Source organism: Leptopilina heterotoma, unplaced genomic scaffold (assembly GCF_015476425.1).
Source record: "Leptopilina heterotoma isolate Lh14 unplaced genomic scaffold, ASM1547642v1 Lhet_55, whole genome shotgun sequence".
In the NCBI taxonomy this organism is placed as follows: Eukaryota; Metazoa; Arthropoda; class Insecta; order Hymenoptera; family Figitidae; genus Leptopilina; species Leptopilina heterotoma.
In genome coordinates, this window is record NW_025111119.1 from 877,683 (window position 1) to 896,958 (window position 19,276).

At 29.5% G+C, this 19,276-nt stretch overlaps 1 protein-coding gene across 1 annotated transcript in view; it reads right to left on the reverse strand.

The window, feature by feature from the left end:
* The window catches only part of LOC122508712 (protein Wnt-7b-like), a 63,681-nt gene that overhangs the window by 14,379 nt on the left and 30,026 nt on the right, over positions 1 to 19,276 (reverse strand). The window contains exon 2 of the mRNA XM_043622226.1: positions 9,532 to 9,752. Coding sequence (XP_043478161.1) covers positions 9,532 to 9,752 — 221 coding nt within the window. The remainder of the gene's footprint in view (positions 1 to 9,531; positions 9,753 to 19,276) is intronic.

The following is a 19,276-nucleotide window of genomic DNA, read 5'->3' on the forward strand; positions in this document are numbered from 1 at the left end:
GCGGAAAAAAATGATAGTTTAGATAATATTCCAATAGGCGCAATTTGTATTTATGTGTAAAATTCTGTTTTCAATGGAATTATTTTCCCATTTGTAAATAAGTTATTCGAGTGGAAAGTCAAAGTTTTTCCACTTGCAAATAGTGTTGAGTTTGACGTTAAAATATTTCTACAGAAAGAAAAGAAGAGAGAGAAGAATAATCTTCGACCTTTGGCTATCCATCCCTGGTTACTAGTTACAAGAAATGTCCGGCGAAAGTAGGTAGAAATCAGTAGACCACCCATCTCAGTAGCTGAAGATTTTTGTAAACGATTTTTCATACCAGATGATGAATAATTTACAAAAAAAAACCTCAAGTTCTTTGAGAATTTTTCATGCCACCCACAAAGCACCGAATCTTGCAGTAAATTTCCCCAAAGTCTAAGAAAAAGTCACTATTGCTGCAAGTTTCGGTGCCGTGTGGCTGTAGTTAATGAATAATTTTAAATAGACAGAAGAGTCTAAACTATTTTCATAATAGATGATGAATAATTTTTATATCGATTTTGCAAAAAAAAAAAAAATTGAAAACCGCAAACCGACAATTCTATCCCACTTTTTACTTTTCGGAAAGTGTCTAATTTTTTTCGCCAATAATATATTTAAATTTCTCAAGTAAGGACCGAAAGATATTTTTTTTCTCTCTATAGTCTCCAACGTGTCTAAAGTTTCCCGAGAACAATGCCGTTGTATAGCTGTCAAATCATTTTTCTATATAAATTTATTTCATTTCATTTAAATAATTCTTAAAATAATAAACTTTTAGTTATTTTATTTTTTTATAATTATATCTACTAATTTTTGCCTATTTATTCATATAAATTTTATTGAACCTATATTTATCAAAATTTAATTTAATAATTTTAATTAATAAAATTTATACTGATCTCGTTAAACAAAATATACAATTTAATTAATATGGTTACATTTCGTCAATTCTTAATTTATATTATATAGTTATTTCAAATGTCAATAAATTTCTAGTGTCAAAATTGTTAAATTCTCTTTTCTTTTCTCTTTCCTTTGGCCTTGAGAATCAGCTGAGCCATTTTCCATGTGTTTTCATGTTCCTCAATACATTTGTACTCAGTTAACCTTATTTTGAATTTCTTATACTTTTAATTTCAGTGAAATTATATTTCTTATTGAATTTTATTTTAAATACATCACTCTAATGTTAGACACTTTTGTCACTTTTGGTTTATAACAATAGAAGACACGTGCTCGAATTAAATGTATTTTCCTTTTCTTTTTTGTTATTTAGAAAAAATAATAATTAACACTTATTTATTTTTAAAATTCGAATTTAATAGCCATTTCTGTGGGTGTTTTCGACGTTGACACTCTGAGCGCTCTGAAAGTACGAAACGTGGTTGGTTGGGCTAGGGGAATTCTGAATGTTGATTGGCTGAACTTCAAAATTCATAGTTTTATGCTCTGGTTTCCACACTCTGTATCGCTCGGTATCAAAGGTCCGAGCGATACAGAGTGTGGAAACCAGAGCATAAAACTATGAATTTTGAAGTTCAGCCAATCAACATTCAGAATTCCCCTAGCCCAACCAACCACGTTTCGTACTTTCAGAGCGCTCAGAGTGTCAACGTCGAAAACACCCTGTATTAATGATTTGACAATCTAATTTTAGATACTTTTGGATTACAATAATAATTAAATCTGATTTTATCCCAAAGAAAAGCAACAAAGTGTGCATATTGACCATAGAGGAAGAAATATAGTAGAGTAGAAACTCGTAATTAAAAATAATTCATTTTCTACCAGGGTTGGGAAGTAGATAAAGTGATTACTATGTAGAATGTATTGAAATATTACTATTTAATAAATATTTATTTACAGTTAATATTCGAATTCATTCGTCACTATAATTAATTATTAATTCCATACTGTATTCTTTAATGTAAACTATTTTTCGATTACAATATTTAAATATGAGCTTTTAACAAAATAAATCAAATTCGCTTTAAAATTATTACTCGGGGGGTTTTTGGGTCGCTGATTATGAATATGATGTTAGTTTCACAAAATTCAAAATAGCGGATCCAATATGGCGGACGAATTTTTAAAAATTTATCTAATTCACTTGAAACTTGTTACTCGGGGGTTTTTGGGGTCGCTGATTAAGAATTCGTTGTCAGTTTTTCAAAATTTAAAATGGATGACTAAATTTTGAAATTTAATCAATCAATTTTCATGCCTTAATTAAATTCTACTTTTAAAAAAATTTTCCGTTATTTTTAGGTTATATTTCGCACTACTAAAGATCATAGAATATAATTATTAGTTAGACCATCACAAGTATCACAAGAGACAGTTTTTTGACTGATCCTTGTAATGGTCTAGAACGAAACGCTTCATACCTAATGGCGTTGATAATAATTTTTCACGTTAACCCATAAATAACCAAAAAATGATTAATGTTCGTAATTTCTTATTTCATCTATTTTGTAATTTCTCAAACTAATGTAATATTCGAATACTGCTCCTAATGAAATCATCAACTATAAACTCTTCTGTGTGTACCCTTGGGGCATTTGATCGACTCATTTAGGCTCGATTCAAATATTGTCGATCTGCTTTTTCTTGGAACTCGATCCCGCGCCTCCCAAATCGTTAAGGGCTTAAAAGTTGATTCATAAAAAAAAGTAAAGAGCAAAAAAAAAAGAAAAAGAAACAATTTAAACGCCATAGGGGGATTCGAATGCAAATTCAATGAGCGACTTGATTTTGGATTGTACAAATCCTAAGTGGACGAGTGTGTCTTAATTATAGCGATTGGTTAATCGTTTCACTATCTGATTCAAGTCGATTCAACTTTAAAATGCCATTTGTGCGCGTGCGGTCCAGGGGATTCTTTTTTATAGCTCTTCTCGCAACAGTTTCTCTAACCAAATTTTGTTATGCGATCAAAATTATGCTAATTGATTTAAAATACTCGTGCGTCCTCTCTCTCTCTCTCTCTCCACCAAAAAGAATCTCTTTTAAAATTTTATCAATTCTAAAATGATTCCTAATTATTTCACATATGGCAAGAGTTGAAAAATAATGATTTTTTAATTTCGTAAATCTTTTTAAAAACCTAATGATGATTTTGCAAAAAGAAGATTATCTGACGTGTAAATTGCTATTGAAAAAAGGGGGGGGTGATGAAAAAAAATTTGTTGGAGAAAGAAGATCTGAAAGCTCGCAGCTTTTAATTAACTGACTCCATCAGTTGTGCTTGTTAAGGATCCGAAGTTAAAAGAGTGGGGCTGATGAGTCGTCGGGTTTCTTGCGACCAATGCAGAATATGTGAAGTAATGGCATGCAGTTTCTATACGTGTGACGATGTCCTACGTCCTTGGGATTAACGAACGAGGCACGAGAGGCAGATTAAAAGATGATAATAAACCCATTTCTTTAAATTGCTCCTGCTCCTTGAGTCGAGTGCCATAGCGAGTGACTTTAATGGACATACCAATAGCAAATCAGCATCTATGCTCTGACTCTACTATAGTCATTAATACAAGACATCTTGTTTCGATAAGAAAAAGAAAGAGAAGAGAAAATATATCTCAAAAATGTTCCAGATAAATTTTGGCATTATATATTTCAAATGTCGAAACTTTCGAATACATTTTAAATTCCACTTTAAATAACTTGGATGATTTAACTTTTTAATACCATGAAACTTGGTAATTAGTTTTCTTAATTAGTTGGACCTTTGATTAGAATTTATCGTTAGTGAATTCTTGCTCTCAATAAATACAAAGATTAAAAGCATCATTCATTTACCTCCATCGAAATTTTTCTCCTTTTTAACAAAAAAAATAATATTGTTTGGATATCTGATTCATATCGTGTTTTTGTGTATACAATCAAGAATTATTTATTTTCCTTGGTCGTAAATCGATCCATCGAACGAATATAAAGCGTAACGTTTTGCTATCGGGTCTCATTACATTATAGTGAATGAGAGATGGTTTTGCTTCTTGGATGTTTCTTCGTGGCGTTTACGGGTGCCTGAAACGGCCTATAGAACAAATTAGTGGTGAGATAAAACCGACAGAGACAGATCGTTCGGCACATGGCGCGATACAATTATCCTGGATCTGAATCACAAGACAGGTCACGTAAAAGAAAGAAGGAGAGAGAAACGAGGAATCGTCTTTGACTTTTGCAAATGAATATTCAAATATAAAGAACACTTTCTTCTATATTGTTTATTTGGAATAAATTGATACTTTATTTAATGCTATGCTTGAGGAAAACAGTAATCCGTTTGATACATGATATTCGCGATAGGGAAACGTGTTCGTTATAGAGGAAGGCGAGTGAGATATAATGGTAAACTGTAAAACACGGTAATCCGTAAAGTGGACGGTAATCCGTAAGATAATCGGTAATCCGTAACATTCGCAGTAACTAGTTAAAAGTAGAAAAAACTTGCTAGTAATATTCATGTTAATCCGTAATGTAGACGGTAATCCGTAACCAAGACGGTAATCCGTAATCAAGACGGTAATCTGTAACAGTGGCGGTAATCCGTAAAATGTTCGGTTAATAATACGAGACACTGTGAATGTTAATATTATTTCACGTTTGCTCATAAGAATTATAACAATTCGTAGGAAAACCTTCTCCAACACGGTTGGCCGTAAGATACACGGTAAACCGTTGCAGTCAAGATAAATTGTAAAATTTACAGTTTACCCTCTAATTTTTAAAATTTATCTCTGTTTCTTTCATATTTTTCTATAAAGTAAACAATCCGTCGTAACAAAGACGGTAATCCGTAATCTTTCCGAGAATTTGTAACAATGACGGTAATCCGAATAAATATTTTAATCCGCAAAATTTATGTCTAACAGTATCAAAAACTTTCATGTTTATCTGCAAGATAAACAACAATTCGTAATAAAGACGATAAACCGTAATCTATATGTGAATCCATAACAACAACGGTAATCCGTAATGAAGATGGTAATCCGCAAAATTATGCCAAACAAACAAAAGCATCGTGTTCATTCGAAAGATAAACAATAATGAAAGAGAATATAAAAAAGAACGGTAATCCGTAAGATGCACAGTAATCCGTAACGAAGGCGGTAATTAGTCAAATGTATGGTTAACAATAGGAGACACTGTGATTGTTAATATTCATGTTTGCTAATAAGAATTATAACAATTTGTAAGAAAACGTAGGAAAACCTTATTTAATACGGCAATCCGTGAGATACACGGTAATCCGTATCAGTCAGGATGAATTGTAAAATGTACCGTTTACCCTGGGGTAAACGGTACATTTTACAATTTATCCCTGTTTCTTTCATATTTTTCTATAAAGTAAACAATTTGTAACAAAGACGGTAATCCGTAATCTTGGAAATTCTCGGAAATTCGTAACAATGACAGTAATCCGAATAAAGATTGTAATCAAAACAGTACCAAAAACGTTTACGTTTATCTTTAAAATAAACAACAATTCGTAATAAAAACGGTAAACCGTAATCTATATATGTGAATCCATAACAACAACGGTAATCCGTAATGAAGATGGTAATCCACAAAATGTGAAGGTCAGTTTACAATGCAAGTCTGCAACTATATCAAAACTGCACAGTCTGCAATATACAAAACTAAAGTGACACATTATTACTATCAGTGACATTATCATTGTTTCACTGACTTGCAGCAATTGATCATTGACGTCGTTGTCGTCATCTTTCTTTTGCCACCAAAGTTGTTATCTTCCGTCCTTGCCGTCTGAATTATTTTGTCAAGCGTGATATAAAATGTCCCTCCATCAGATCTTGTTACACCTGTTCAAGTTAATATTTCAATGACGCAAATTAATTTTTTTTTGAAGTCAAAGACTTGACGTTATTTTGAACAAAAAACTCAAAACTCTTTAGAGTTTTGATAAATAAATTTCTTATTTTGATAAATATAGTTTGTTAAAAAGAAATTGTTTTTAACAATAAAACAATTTGCAGCGATGCCTTCCCTCAGAAAAATTAAACTAGGGTGATAACTTTTATCAGACTAATCAATCAATTGTTTTCGTTCGTAATTAAATCAGTAGGCCAGAGAAAGAGGTCTTAGGAGTTAGTAGGGGTTTTAAAAAAAATTTTTTCGATAGTAATACAATTACATAAATTGTTAAGTGGAGTAAGTGGTCGTGACGTTAAAGTGAGGGAAACATAACGATTTGACTGAAAAGATCGCCTCCAATACTCTCCATCTCCTTCCGCTCTGTTGATATAATAACATTTCAACAAAAAAAAAAGAAAAAAAAGAAGGAAAAAAGTGAAAGATGATCCTCATTTTGTTGTTTGTTGGCCGGATCTCAAGATCCTTTGAATTCATTGACGTTGAATGAGAAGTCCTGAAGAGGTTTACCTTTCGATTTCCTTCGTAGTCTCATAATCCTATAGGTCCACATGATCGTGAGAAATAACCAGACACACGCTATATATACAAACATATATATATATATACGAGACCAGTTTTCTTCGAGATACATATATTCAATGCAACTATATATATAAGAATGTTTCTTTAATGCCAGGATGACAAATAACGCATATTTAGCAATATTTATGCGAGCGGATCACGTCGGCTTTTACTCGTACCTCACGGATTATCTTGTTCTTAAGAGAGCTACTGACTGTGACTACCTGTCCATTCGTTTTGTCGCGTTTCTTCGCGTGTCTCTCCAATTCCCTCCACGGAACATTAGATTCCTTCATTGAACTGAAAAACTTCCACTCGACAATTAACTTAATTCCCTTTGGAAAATTATCCTTTGGTTATGTATATGAAAATTTTTTTTATATATATATATGTGTAGGTATGTTTACTATGCGGTGATGGTAAAAAGGAAGTAGTTTTTTGTCCAGAAACAGATGGACCGCAAACTTTCCGAGTAATGGCGTCAGTAAACTTGAAAAAAGTGGATATATAACCATACTCAAAAGTAAACTCTACAATTAGAAATGTCTGTCATGAAATGCTTCTTGTTATTTCTAGCGGAAAATCCCATTAATAATGAAGACTCAAAAAAACCTTGTTCTGTGGATTTTTCTATGTTTCATTTTTCTACTTTATTTTTGCTTCAAATATGCTTGAGAGAATATACTTTTTTTTTCTCATAAACCTCATCCGTGTGGAATGTAAATAATTACGGGTTAACTGAAAAACATTGTAATTACATATTTCCGAAAATGTAAATAAATTTAAACAAAATTGAAGACTAATGAATGACATGAATTGCAATCCTTCAAAATTATTTATTTGATAGATAATATAACAAATTAATTTGCTTATGCACCGCAAAAATTAAATAAAAATATTTATTATCATTACACGAGGCCACTAGGTTGAGTGTCAATCAATAAATAAATTTTTGAAATAAACTAATTGATAATATACGAAGACAACCAAGCTAAATATGATTAATTTTTGTATTTATCTCAAAATTAAATTAAATTAAATTTTTGGTTACACTGTGGCTTGGCAAAAATAAAGAAAAACAGAATACTAAAAATCAAATCACAAAATTATTGTTGAGCGTCAGACTGAGTCAAATTACAAAAGAAAATTAATTATAAAAATAAAGAAAAATATGTAACGACTTTAAATTTTTTTGCAAATGAGTAAAAATTTCAATACCATTACTGAGTTAATATTAATATGTATTTTAGGTTATGTTGAAGAAAAATATTAACAAAAACATATTTATTTTTCATATTTGATTTCACTTGTCACTTCGGAATTAATGATTCATCACTCCAATGTCAGATAATTTTGGATTAGAATTGCTGTATATTTTTGTCGCTATGAAAAAGATGAAAAGCACAACATGCATAATGACCATAGAGTAAAGAAAATTCACTAGAGCGAAAACTCACAATTAAAAATAAACATCTGTTTATCAGGGTTGGGTAGCAAAAATCGAATAATGAATACTGTATAATATTCTGTACAGTCAAATGCATGTATATGCTGTCCTTCTGATTTGACCGTATTTTCACTGCGATCGCGATCAAAAAAAGAAAACAAAATTTATTTTACAAAAATAAGAACAATTTTTCTAATTTCACATATTTTATCGGTATTTGTCAAAAGAAATATATCTCTCTAGTCTTAACTAACATTATTACTTAAAAATTCCGCGAGTCTTTGAAAAATGTTTTTTGACGCAACAAACAGGAAGAGGTTAAGATTGTTGACTGCGCGCAAAACACTCGGAATCAAGCCTTGCGGCTAACTTGGAATGTTGTTCGCGTATATAGAATGAATTTTCAAGAGAAATAATAAAGTGAACCGACATGAGACGTTGACGAAGAGCGTAGGAAGATAGGATAAAAATTTCAGGGCAAAGTATCAAATTATATCCCGGTCAACAATGTCGCACAATATGTTCAAGTATAAAACGTATATACACATATATATATATAGGTGTTCACAAATGCTCGTTAAGAAACGTGTGGGTGTTGAACGTAGGTATCTATGTTTCTACACATGTTTTTTGATCCCTTTTTTTCCGTTTGTTTTATTCTTTTTTCCAAGAGAGGGCTAAAAAGCGATTTATATACTGCTACGGAAGTGAGATACTCTTTTTAACACCCTTTATTGCTCTGCCTGCTGGGCAGGACGACTTCATTCAATCCAAACCGTATGCTAATTTTACGATTAAGATCTGGATAATTAGTATAATTAGGCATCTCATAACAGTTTTATTATGCAAATTGATACTTCTCATTATAATCCAAAGCATCGTATTTAATCACAGAATTTCTTTTTTTTTTTTGTCTCTTTTGGGACATCTTTTCTTGATCTAATCGCGTACACTATTTTTGTTCTTTGATTGATTATTATCAGGACTGTAAACTTTTTTTTATTGTAAAAGTAAATTCTAAATAAATTGTGTAAATTGAAAATTCCAAGTGTATTTTATGCCATTTGTGACCCATTTAATTAAATACTAATTTTTATAATATGAAAACGTTAAATCGATCATCTCGGGTTCTTTTTCGTGTTTACGCCACAGGACGCTTAACTCCATGCAATTTATCATTCGCCTTGAAAGACGTTGATCAAGAAAAAAAAGAAGGAAATAAATCTAATCGAGAGGTTAAAACCTGCCCCCGAACCAGTCCCTTACAGGCTATGAATCGTCAGTGAAGGCAAGCGGAATAAAAAAGGGGTTTTTTTTAATGTCGCACTTAAAAAACAACAACAAAATACAAAGTTGTGGGGTTACCTTAAATTCTCGGTAATTTGTAAAGGTTTGTCTACAATTGTGCCATGTTGGTAATGGAAATTAACAACATTGCACAATTAATCAGTTGTGGGAATACCTTTAATTCTCGGTAATTTGTAAAGGTTTGTCTACAATAATTCTCGGTAATTTTGAAAGCTCTGTCCACAATGGGACATAGAAATCGGTGCGAATGGAACAATTTGTAATTAAAAATAAAAAAAGCAACTAACCTACAACTACAACGTGGCCAAAAACTTGATCACTGACGACGTGAGAACAATTCCAACGATGATGTCTAAATTGATGTCGACACTCACGAAGACCGAGTTCGGCACCCTCGCCAATGGCTGGCATTACGTACGGCGCCTTTTTGCACAGCTCCCGCTGATTTTTACCCAATCCGGGAATCCGTCCACAAACTGCCGCACCAACCATAAAAGCTCCGACCACCCTGAAACAAGAAATTAAATTAATTTATAAATCTGGTATTCCCCTTCTCATTCACACACACTTTTTAATTTTTTTTTCATCAACTACCCAACCCTGCTGAAAGATTTTTTTTTAATTTTTGAAGGGTTGGACAGTTAAAAAAAATTGACGCATTTGGCCAAGTGGCAAATATGGCAACTTACGAGTGGACAGAAAATTTTTTTTTTTGGTGACTTAAGGAGGAGTCATGAGGATTTATTAAATGTTATCAGAGAGAGAGAAAAAAAAATGATAGAACTAGATTGTAGGTTTCTGATTGCCAAGTTTAGACAGTTGTTTGTCATTTTTTCATGAAGGGTCAAAAAAAAATGATTTAGGTTTTTTAAAGGTTCGTTTCTGCTATAAAGAAAGGATTTATGATCCGCTAATAGGCAGTTGTGAATATTGCGCTCAGGCGAATCCAGACGAGACTTACGCATGTTACGAATTCGTTTGGCGCCACACACTATATATACACTGTTCCAAATATATATTCTCTTATGTATATTTTTTAAAGTGTTGGGTCCCAAATATTAAAAGTGTTACCATATGCTCTCGTTAGTAATTTCCACACATTGTATACGCAAATTTATTGCATAAATGCATAAAGTGGGTAATTTTTAATACTAAATTTCTTGTAAGAGAATTGGGAGATATTTTTTTTTTTTGTGTGTGTGAAGAAGAGAGGTGTTATCGACTCTTGAGGCTAATTAGCAGTAATTGAACTGGGGAATAGCTGGTATTAAACGAACCTTTAACGTCATGTCTTGTACTTACATCTTATCTTTCTTGTCATGAAGGACGACCTATTCGCCTCGACATACAAATTACTCTCACGTCCCTAAGGCGACGAGCTTCAGTCAAGACTGATTTATACGCTGACCAATCAGTGCCATTAAACGTCTCAGTCATTCAATTAGTGTTATCATAATTAGTTTTCATTTCAATATATGTTTATATGAATTTAAAGAGTACTCTTACATGCCTTCTTCTTCAGATTGGATATTTCGAGCGGTATATATTATTAAAAGGGAAATTAATATTGTCCTGATGATAAATGATCTGGGTGGTCATTCATCATGTAACTACTTTTTGGGTTTTAAAACCCTCTTATTTTGTTGACATTTTTTCCTAATGTTCAATTAAGGTGTTTCTACAATAGCTTACAAATGTCCTAGTGGCATGTGGACTAACCAAAAAATTCCATTAGTTAGAAAAGGATAGACATTACTAAGTTTATTTAGTTGATCCACTTGCCACCAGGACCCTAATCGGATCAAAATAAATTATTTTATCTAAGAATTCGAAAAAATAATTGTGATCTTGAAAATTAATTTTTTGAGATTGTTTTTTCAATATACAGCAACACTCACACTTATGTATATTCGCAATGTGAAAACGAGTGACCGGTTACAAAAGGCGTGAAAAACATACGTTGAACTCCCTTTAATTATAGCTTGGCAATGACGCCACTCGTTATTCTAATTAGACACGCTTAGCTAAACCATTACGGCGCCCGGAGCACATCGCACTCAAGGAGGTCGTCCCAATAGGTGAGCAATTATTCGTTTGTTTTATATATACCGTGCGTCGAGTAATTGCGCGAATTTCAATGTAACCTGATTGGTGCTCACAATTTGCGTAGGCGTTATACATGTGAACAAAAACACATAGAGTGGAAACTTGGAGTTAATTTTTTTTCTCTCTTTTCTCCTCTTATTGCTAATAAATATCTAATACTTTTTTTTTCTTTGTACTCTTCTCTATAACGTATGCTTCGCGTTTGAGAACGAATATTCTGAATGTATTGTACATTGGCCTTAAAGTATTCATATCAGTGGTGGGGGAAGTATTTTTTTTACATTTTATTTATTATTTATTTTTTTACAGCTTATATGCTGTCCTTCCGGTTATATACGAGAAGAAATATATCGACAAACTGGCACTATCCTATGGAAATTAGTACGGAAATCCTATACGGTCAAAAATATGTGAAATTAGAAAAATTGTTCTTATTTTTGTAAAATAAATTTTGTTTTCTATCTCTGATCGCGATCGTCGTGAAGACCAACGTCAAATCAGGACAGAATACATACATTTGACTGTACAGAATATTATACAGTATTCATTATTCGATTTTTGCTACCCAACCCTGATAAACAGATGTTTATTTTTAATTGTGAGTTTTCGCTCTAGTGAATTTTCTTTACTCTATGGTCATTATGCACGTTGTGCTTTTTATCTTTTTCATAGCGACAAAAATATGCAGCAATTCTATAATCTAAAATTATCTGACATTGAAGTGACGAATCATTAATTCAGAAGTGACAAGTGAAATTAAATATGAAAAGAAAGTAAGTGTTTGTTATTATTTTTCTCCAAATATTAAGAAATTAATTAAAATGCTTAGTTATATAGACCCAAACGCATAAATTCTGTTCTTCCGCTATGACGGAATTTTGAAAAGTCGCGTCATTTCTGTCAAAAGTGTTTTTACTTTTTGTTTATTAAAAAAAATTTACTTTTAAAGAATCGAGAAATTAAACTTTTTTGTAAATGGTAAAAATTACATGAAAACTTGTATATTGTACAATAAAAAAAAACAGACAAAATTCAACATAACCTAAAATATATATATCAATATTAACCCAGTAATAGTATTGAAATTTTTACTTATTTGTAAAAAGAAACTGTTCGATTTGAGTTTGTTGATGAAATTGAAAATCGTTTCTAAAGTGACAACTAAGTAACGAAGATTCGTCTTTCATTCATTCTTTTGTCGCAAACCTCCGAAGAAACTAGTTTATTTGTAATTTAGCTAAATTTCAATTTTATAATTTTGTGTTTAATTTAGTGAATTATTCCTTTTTCATAATTGTGTGCTGTGTATTTAATTGTGGTAAGAGGATATATTTTATTGAAATTTAGGAAAGATTTATTTAATTTCTATTTTGGTAAATTTTGTTCATGTAATTTTTGTATCCATCTTTGATTCAGATTTCAATATTGATTTTCTTTACTGAATTTTTATTATTTGTTTTGGTAATTTAAATATTGTGACATGTTTAAATTATGAATATTTTATAATTTCCCAATTGTGTGATATTTTCCCCTATTATGTTCTGACAAATTCCCTGAATTGTTAATGATAATTTGGGAATTTTCTTGAATATTCCATTTTGTGAATCTTCACTAATATTGTTTTGATCCATCCTAAATTGATGAATATTTGTGTGATATTTTTGTGACATTTTCTTTATTCCCTTTTTGGTATATTTTGTGAATAATCTTGAAATTCCGTGACAAATGAATATTTAAACTATTATTTTGATTAATGTCAATTTTCGACTGATTGTATACGAATTTTGTAACTTAAAGATATTTAATTAAAATTCTAATCGATTTATATGAATTTTCTAATTTAATTAATTTTGATTTTAGGCAATTAGTTTAATTAATTGAAATATTTCAGTCTTTATTGCTAACAACCTTCCCTCTCTACCGTTTAGTTCATTGAGTAGCCGAATAACTTTAAAGTCGTTGCATATTTTTCTTTACTTTTATAATTTTCTTTTGTAATTTGACTCAGTCTGGCGCTCAACAATAATTTTGTGATTTTTAGTATTTTATTTTTCTTTATTTTTGCAACGTCATTGTAGCCTAAAATTTATTTATTGTGGTTATTTTTAATTATTTATTTAATTCATTGAATTTAATTTTGAGATAAATACAAAAATTGATTTTATTTAGCTTGGTAGCCTTGTTTATTATCAATTAATTTATCTTAAAAATTTATTTATTTATTGACACTTAGCCTGGTGGCCTAGTGTGTTGATAAGGTTGATAATAAATATTTATTTACTTTTTGAGGTTATATTTTTGTGATACATAGCCAAATTAATTTTTTATATTATCTTCTTTTTCTTATATATGACTTTAGGCTAGGCCAACTGTCAGAACTTATCAAATAAATAATGTTAGGGGGTTACAATTCATATGTATCATGAACTAAAAACATTATTTTGATAGAAATGACACTACTTTTTATGACCGAAACGAAGAAAATGAATTGACAAAAAGTTTCTTTTCCATAAACTTCTTTTTAATAGATTGTCACAAACTTGAGAGTGTGAAGTATAAAACATGTACAGTTCTTAATAGGTAAAAATTATAATTAATATAATTTTATTGAGTAGTATTTTTTTCTCCATCATTCTTTTTTCTGTGTCCGGTAAATGGAAACCAATATTAACCGCAAAGTGTGCAACAATTTTAGTAGCAAAAGAAAAGGAGGCGTTTTAACTCGTAAAACAGCGCCTCCGTAGTAGCTCATCGAGGTTATATTAAGGTATTGCAAAAAAGTGCTTCAATTTCAGTGTGCCCAATAATTTTACATGATTCCTCGAATATCTCTCTCTCTCTCCCCCCTTTCTTTCATATATACTTTTTGTTTGATACCTGTATAATGCCTGTAATTTTCGTTATTGTTAAGACCGGGGGAAAAAAATCTCTTCTTCTGTGTCTAATGAATAATTACGAAAACTTGCGTCAGATGGAGGTATAGGGACAGGAAAGTACTTTGTGCAAAACTGACTCAATTTTAAAGTCGCACATTAAAAGCCCTAACATTATATGAATATATACAATATCGAGTTTAAAATAAAATGATATGATCGATTTCTTTGTAATCTGGGTGGGCTTTTTCCGCACAATAAAAGTCTTTCAGCAAAACTCCCTGGTGGTCTCTCTCTCTCTCTCTCTCTCTCTCTCTCTCTCTCTCTCTCTCTCTCTCTCTCTCTCTCTCTCTCTCTCTCTCTTTCTTTCCATACCTGACTTGCTCACTCGCAAATAGTGTTATTAGTTGCCATATGAAAAAGGCATAATGTTAAGCATTACTCACTAATGACCGTGTGTAATGTTACTTTGAATGCAGACATAAATTCGTTGTTGCAAGCCACCTGGAATCCGATTTATAACGCATATTTTCCAGGATATGGTGCGCTTTAAATTATATTTCTCTCTCGTGAAATCGTGTGAGGTGGATGCGGGGATTAAAGAAATGGGATGGTAAGAGGGCAAAGGGTAGGGGCTGGCGGCAGTGGCGACGGGAGGGGAGAAGGTGATTCAAGGTGGGGGTACATATTAAGCTTTGCAGATTCCAATCTGCAAGATTAAAATCGCCAATCACGAAGCGATAAGTAATGCAGGAAAAATTCACTGATCTTAATCAGAGAGCCGATATAATATGCTTACTTAAGCACCTCTTGCTTGAAATTAATGCTTGGGCGCTGAATTTCAACTTCTTTTTTTTTTTTCTCTGATCATTCCTCACGTATCTTGGCCTCGTACATACGACAGAGAGGAAACAGCAAAGAAAAAAATTGAAAAAAAGAGGGAGAAAAACAAAATTGACACTTTCTTTGGGATCAAAAATGTTTTAAATATATACATTTAATGGCGAAATGTATAAAAAGTAATCGCGTTAAAGTGTAAAAATAAATGAGTAAATTGTATAGTGTGATTTAAATAAGGATAAATTAATACTTTAAACGCTATATCTGTCCTTCTTCGACACTGATGAATAAATTACTTAAAAATATAAATTAAATTTTTCATAAGTATAAAACATTGAAGAAATCGATAACTCCGAGTTTTCGACTCGAAGTGATCGATTTCTTCATATCTTACACGGAGAGAAGGGCGTAGTAGATTCTACTGACATGGCAGTTAAATATACTAAACAGAATCGTTAGGTTTGGACTGACGGTACAGACAGTGCCATCTACTGCACTGTTTAGTAAGATAGTAAGATACACTGAGCAAACAGTATATTCTACTAAACAGAGAGGTGTCGTAGTGTATTATACTAAACATACAGTTGGCGCCACTAACCGGTGCACTAAATGATTTACTAAACGCGTTCTGTCACATTTACTGCAACTCTTCTCTCCGTGTATAATAATTAAAGATGACCGAGTGATAAAATCATTTACAATATTTAATTATTATTTACAAGAATTTTTAACTAAAATTCTTCTTAAATCGATTATTTTTAATAATTTTCAAAAAAAGTTCTTTAACAATTTTCAAATCCATTTCCTTACAATATTCAATTTTACGAAATTTCAATTATTCGTAAATTCTTCAATTAAATAAAATATTAGAAAATAAAAACTTAAAATAATATTTAAAAAAAATGCAATTAAACTCTTTCAAACAAATTAATTTTACAGAATTGTTAGTTAAAACTATGAAAAATTCATATTTTGAAAGATTTTAATTTGAAACCTTTTTAAAATTATTATGTGAAAGTTTTACTAAAATTCATTTGTACATCAATTTTTATTAGAAAATTCTACTAAAATTCAATTATTTAAATAAAAAATACAATTTATTGAATAATTGCATGATTCTTAAAATTGAGTTCTCATAAAGAATTTTATTAAGATATTTTTAAATAAAATGTATTCTTTTGACGAATTTTAATAAAATTTTTAAGAATAATTACATTTTTCGAGGAATTTGATTAGAATTGCATTATTTATGAAAGTAATTGAATTCTTGAAACCAATTTTATTATTTACGAAAATAATTGAATTCCTAATACCAATTTTATTATTTACGAAAATAATTGAATTCCTGTTAACATTTGATTATTTACTAAAATAATTGAATGACTGCGAAGATATTTATAAAAAAAGAATTTGTAAATAATTGAATACCTGGGAAATTTTTATTATTTTATGAAATTAATTAAAGGTTAGCGTAGAATTTTATTAAATTTTTTTTAAATAATTGAATTTTTTTAGAAAACTTTATTAAAATAGTAGATATTAGAAATCTTTAAATTGAGAAAAATTTTTTAAAATAATTGAAATTTTGACTTGAATTTTATTAAAATTTTTGACAATAATTGAATTTTGGAGAAGAATTTAATCATTTCTAAAGATAATTGAAATATTCAATTTTACGAAATTTCAATTATCCGTAAATATTCTTCAATTAAATATATATATATATATATATATATATATATATATATATATATATATATTAGAAAATAAAAACTTAAAATAATATTAATAAAATTCAATTATTTTTAAAATTCACGCTAAAAAGGTTTTTAATATTCAATTAATTATTAATTTCTAAAATTTTAACTGAAATTAATTTTTAAAACAATTTTTATTAGAAAATTTTACTAGAATTTAATTATTTAAATACAAAAATAAATAATTTATTCAATAATTGAATGTTTTTTAAATTCAATTCCCATAAAGAATCGTTATCAACAAATTTTAAAATAATTGAATATTCTATCAACGAATTTTAATAAAATTTTTAAGAATAATTACATTTTTCGAGTAATTCGATTAAAGTTGAATTAAAAAGTAATTGAAATTCTGCAATGAGTTTTATTATTTGTGAAAATAAAATAAAAATATGAAAAATTCAAGTTTTCAAAGATTTTAATCGGAAACCTTTTCGAAATTCAATTATTTCTAAAAATTTACGCTCTTCTTTTAATATTCAATTATAATATAAAATTTTTAACTAATGTGTTTAACTCTGTAAAAAATTTGATTATTTATGAAAATATTTGAATTATTGCCAAGAAATTTATAAAAAAAATTTGTAATTAATTGAATTTCTGTGAAATTTTTATTATTTATAAAAAAATAATTTTATGTTTGCTTAGAATTTTATAAGATTTTTTAAAAATAATTGAATTTTGGAGAAGAATTTTAGGTATTATATTTTTAAAGATAATAAAATTGAAATTTTGACGCGAATTTTATTAAAATTTTTGAAAATAATTAAATTTTGGAGAAGAATTTTATTATTTTTAAAGATAATAATTGAAATTTTGACGAGAATTTTATAAAAATTTTTGATAATAATTGAATTTTTGCGAAGAATTTTATTATTTTTAAAGATAACAATTGAAATTTTGACGAGAATTTTATAAAAATTTTTGATAATAATTGAATTTTTGCGAAGAATTTTATTACTTCTGAAAAGAAATTGAATTTTTGCAAAAATTTGAAATTTTTTCAAAATTCAATTATTTCTAAAAATTTACGCTTTAATGATTTTAAAATTCAATTATAATCTAAAACGAAATTCCTGTAAAATTTTCATTATTTTTTGAAAATAATTAAAAGTTTGTGTAGAAATTTATTAAATTTTTTTTAAAAATAATATTGAATTCTTTTGGAGAATTTTATGGTAGATTGAAAATCATTGAATTGAGGAAAATTTTTTGAAAATAATTGAATTTCAGAGAAGAATTTAATTATTTCTAAAATGATAATTGAAATTTTAATGAGAATTTTTAAAAAAAAATTTGAATTTCTGCGAAGAATTTTATTAAAATGCTTTAAAAAATCGAATTTTCGGGAATAACTTTTATTATATTTTAATTATTATAGTTCTTTGGAAGAATTATTTATGTAAATAATTGAATTTCTTGGGAAGAATTTTATTAAATTTTTTTGAAAATAATATTGAATTCCTAAAAAGCATTTTAATTTTTATTATTTATGAAAGTAATTGAATTGTTGGGAACAATTTTATTAGAATTTTTAAAAATAATTGAATTTCCATGAAAAAATTTATTATTCTTTTAAAAATAATTGAATTTCTGCAGTATAGCAGTATCAGACCAATCATCAGATGCTTTATAGTGTTAAAAATCTCACTAATCAACAAAAAAATTATATTTATTTCCATACATAAGACAATTTTTCTCACTAAAATTAAAAATCCCATCATACAGTATATGCAATGATAAAGAAAAAGAAAGACATTTTTCGATGTCAAGATAAAATTAAATTCCTTATATAATAATAATCCGAATTCCACTTGTATTGCACATAGGGACAGGATAAGTTTCTCTCTCTCCCTCGTGGATTCTGGCTTCTCCTCTGGGCCTAAGGACGATCTCGAAATGATCTCACTTTTGCATATGTCCACTTTGCATTGCATATGCGCGATACGCATAGATAAGGTTTCAGGACTTACTAAGTGGTTCGTACAGTACGTGGGACGTTTGTTCCTCGCTATGTACATTATTTACTGTATTTATACACAGGTACCTTTAAGAAGAAGAAAAAAGGGACGTGAAAAAAAAAATTCCCTCACACCTAAACTGTATATTGAATCTACTATTTATGATTCGTTTATTGAATATTATATTGCCTGTTATTAGCTCTATAATAGAGAGGCAAACTCCTACCCTCTCTCTTGTGCTCTTTTTTCTCTTTCTCTCTCCTTACTCTATCATCACCACAGAACGGAAGTCTTTTGTGATCCCCAAAAAATTCTCCTTTCTCACGCAGCATGTCCTCCATCCGAAAAAAAAGAAATTCACAATGCCCTTTTTTGCCTCTTGTTTGTTTCATTTTCGTTTTTCTTTTTTTTTTTTTTTTTGTTCGGTGCCACTCAATAAAAAAGGCTCAATTCACTCGTGAATAGCTTTCAAGATTCGTTATTCAACTTTCAAGG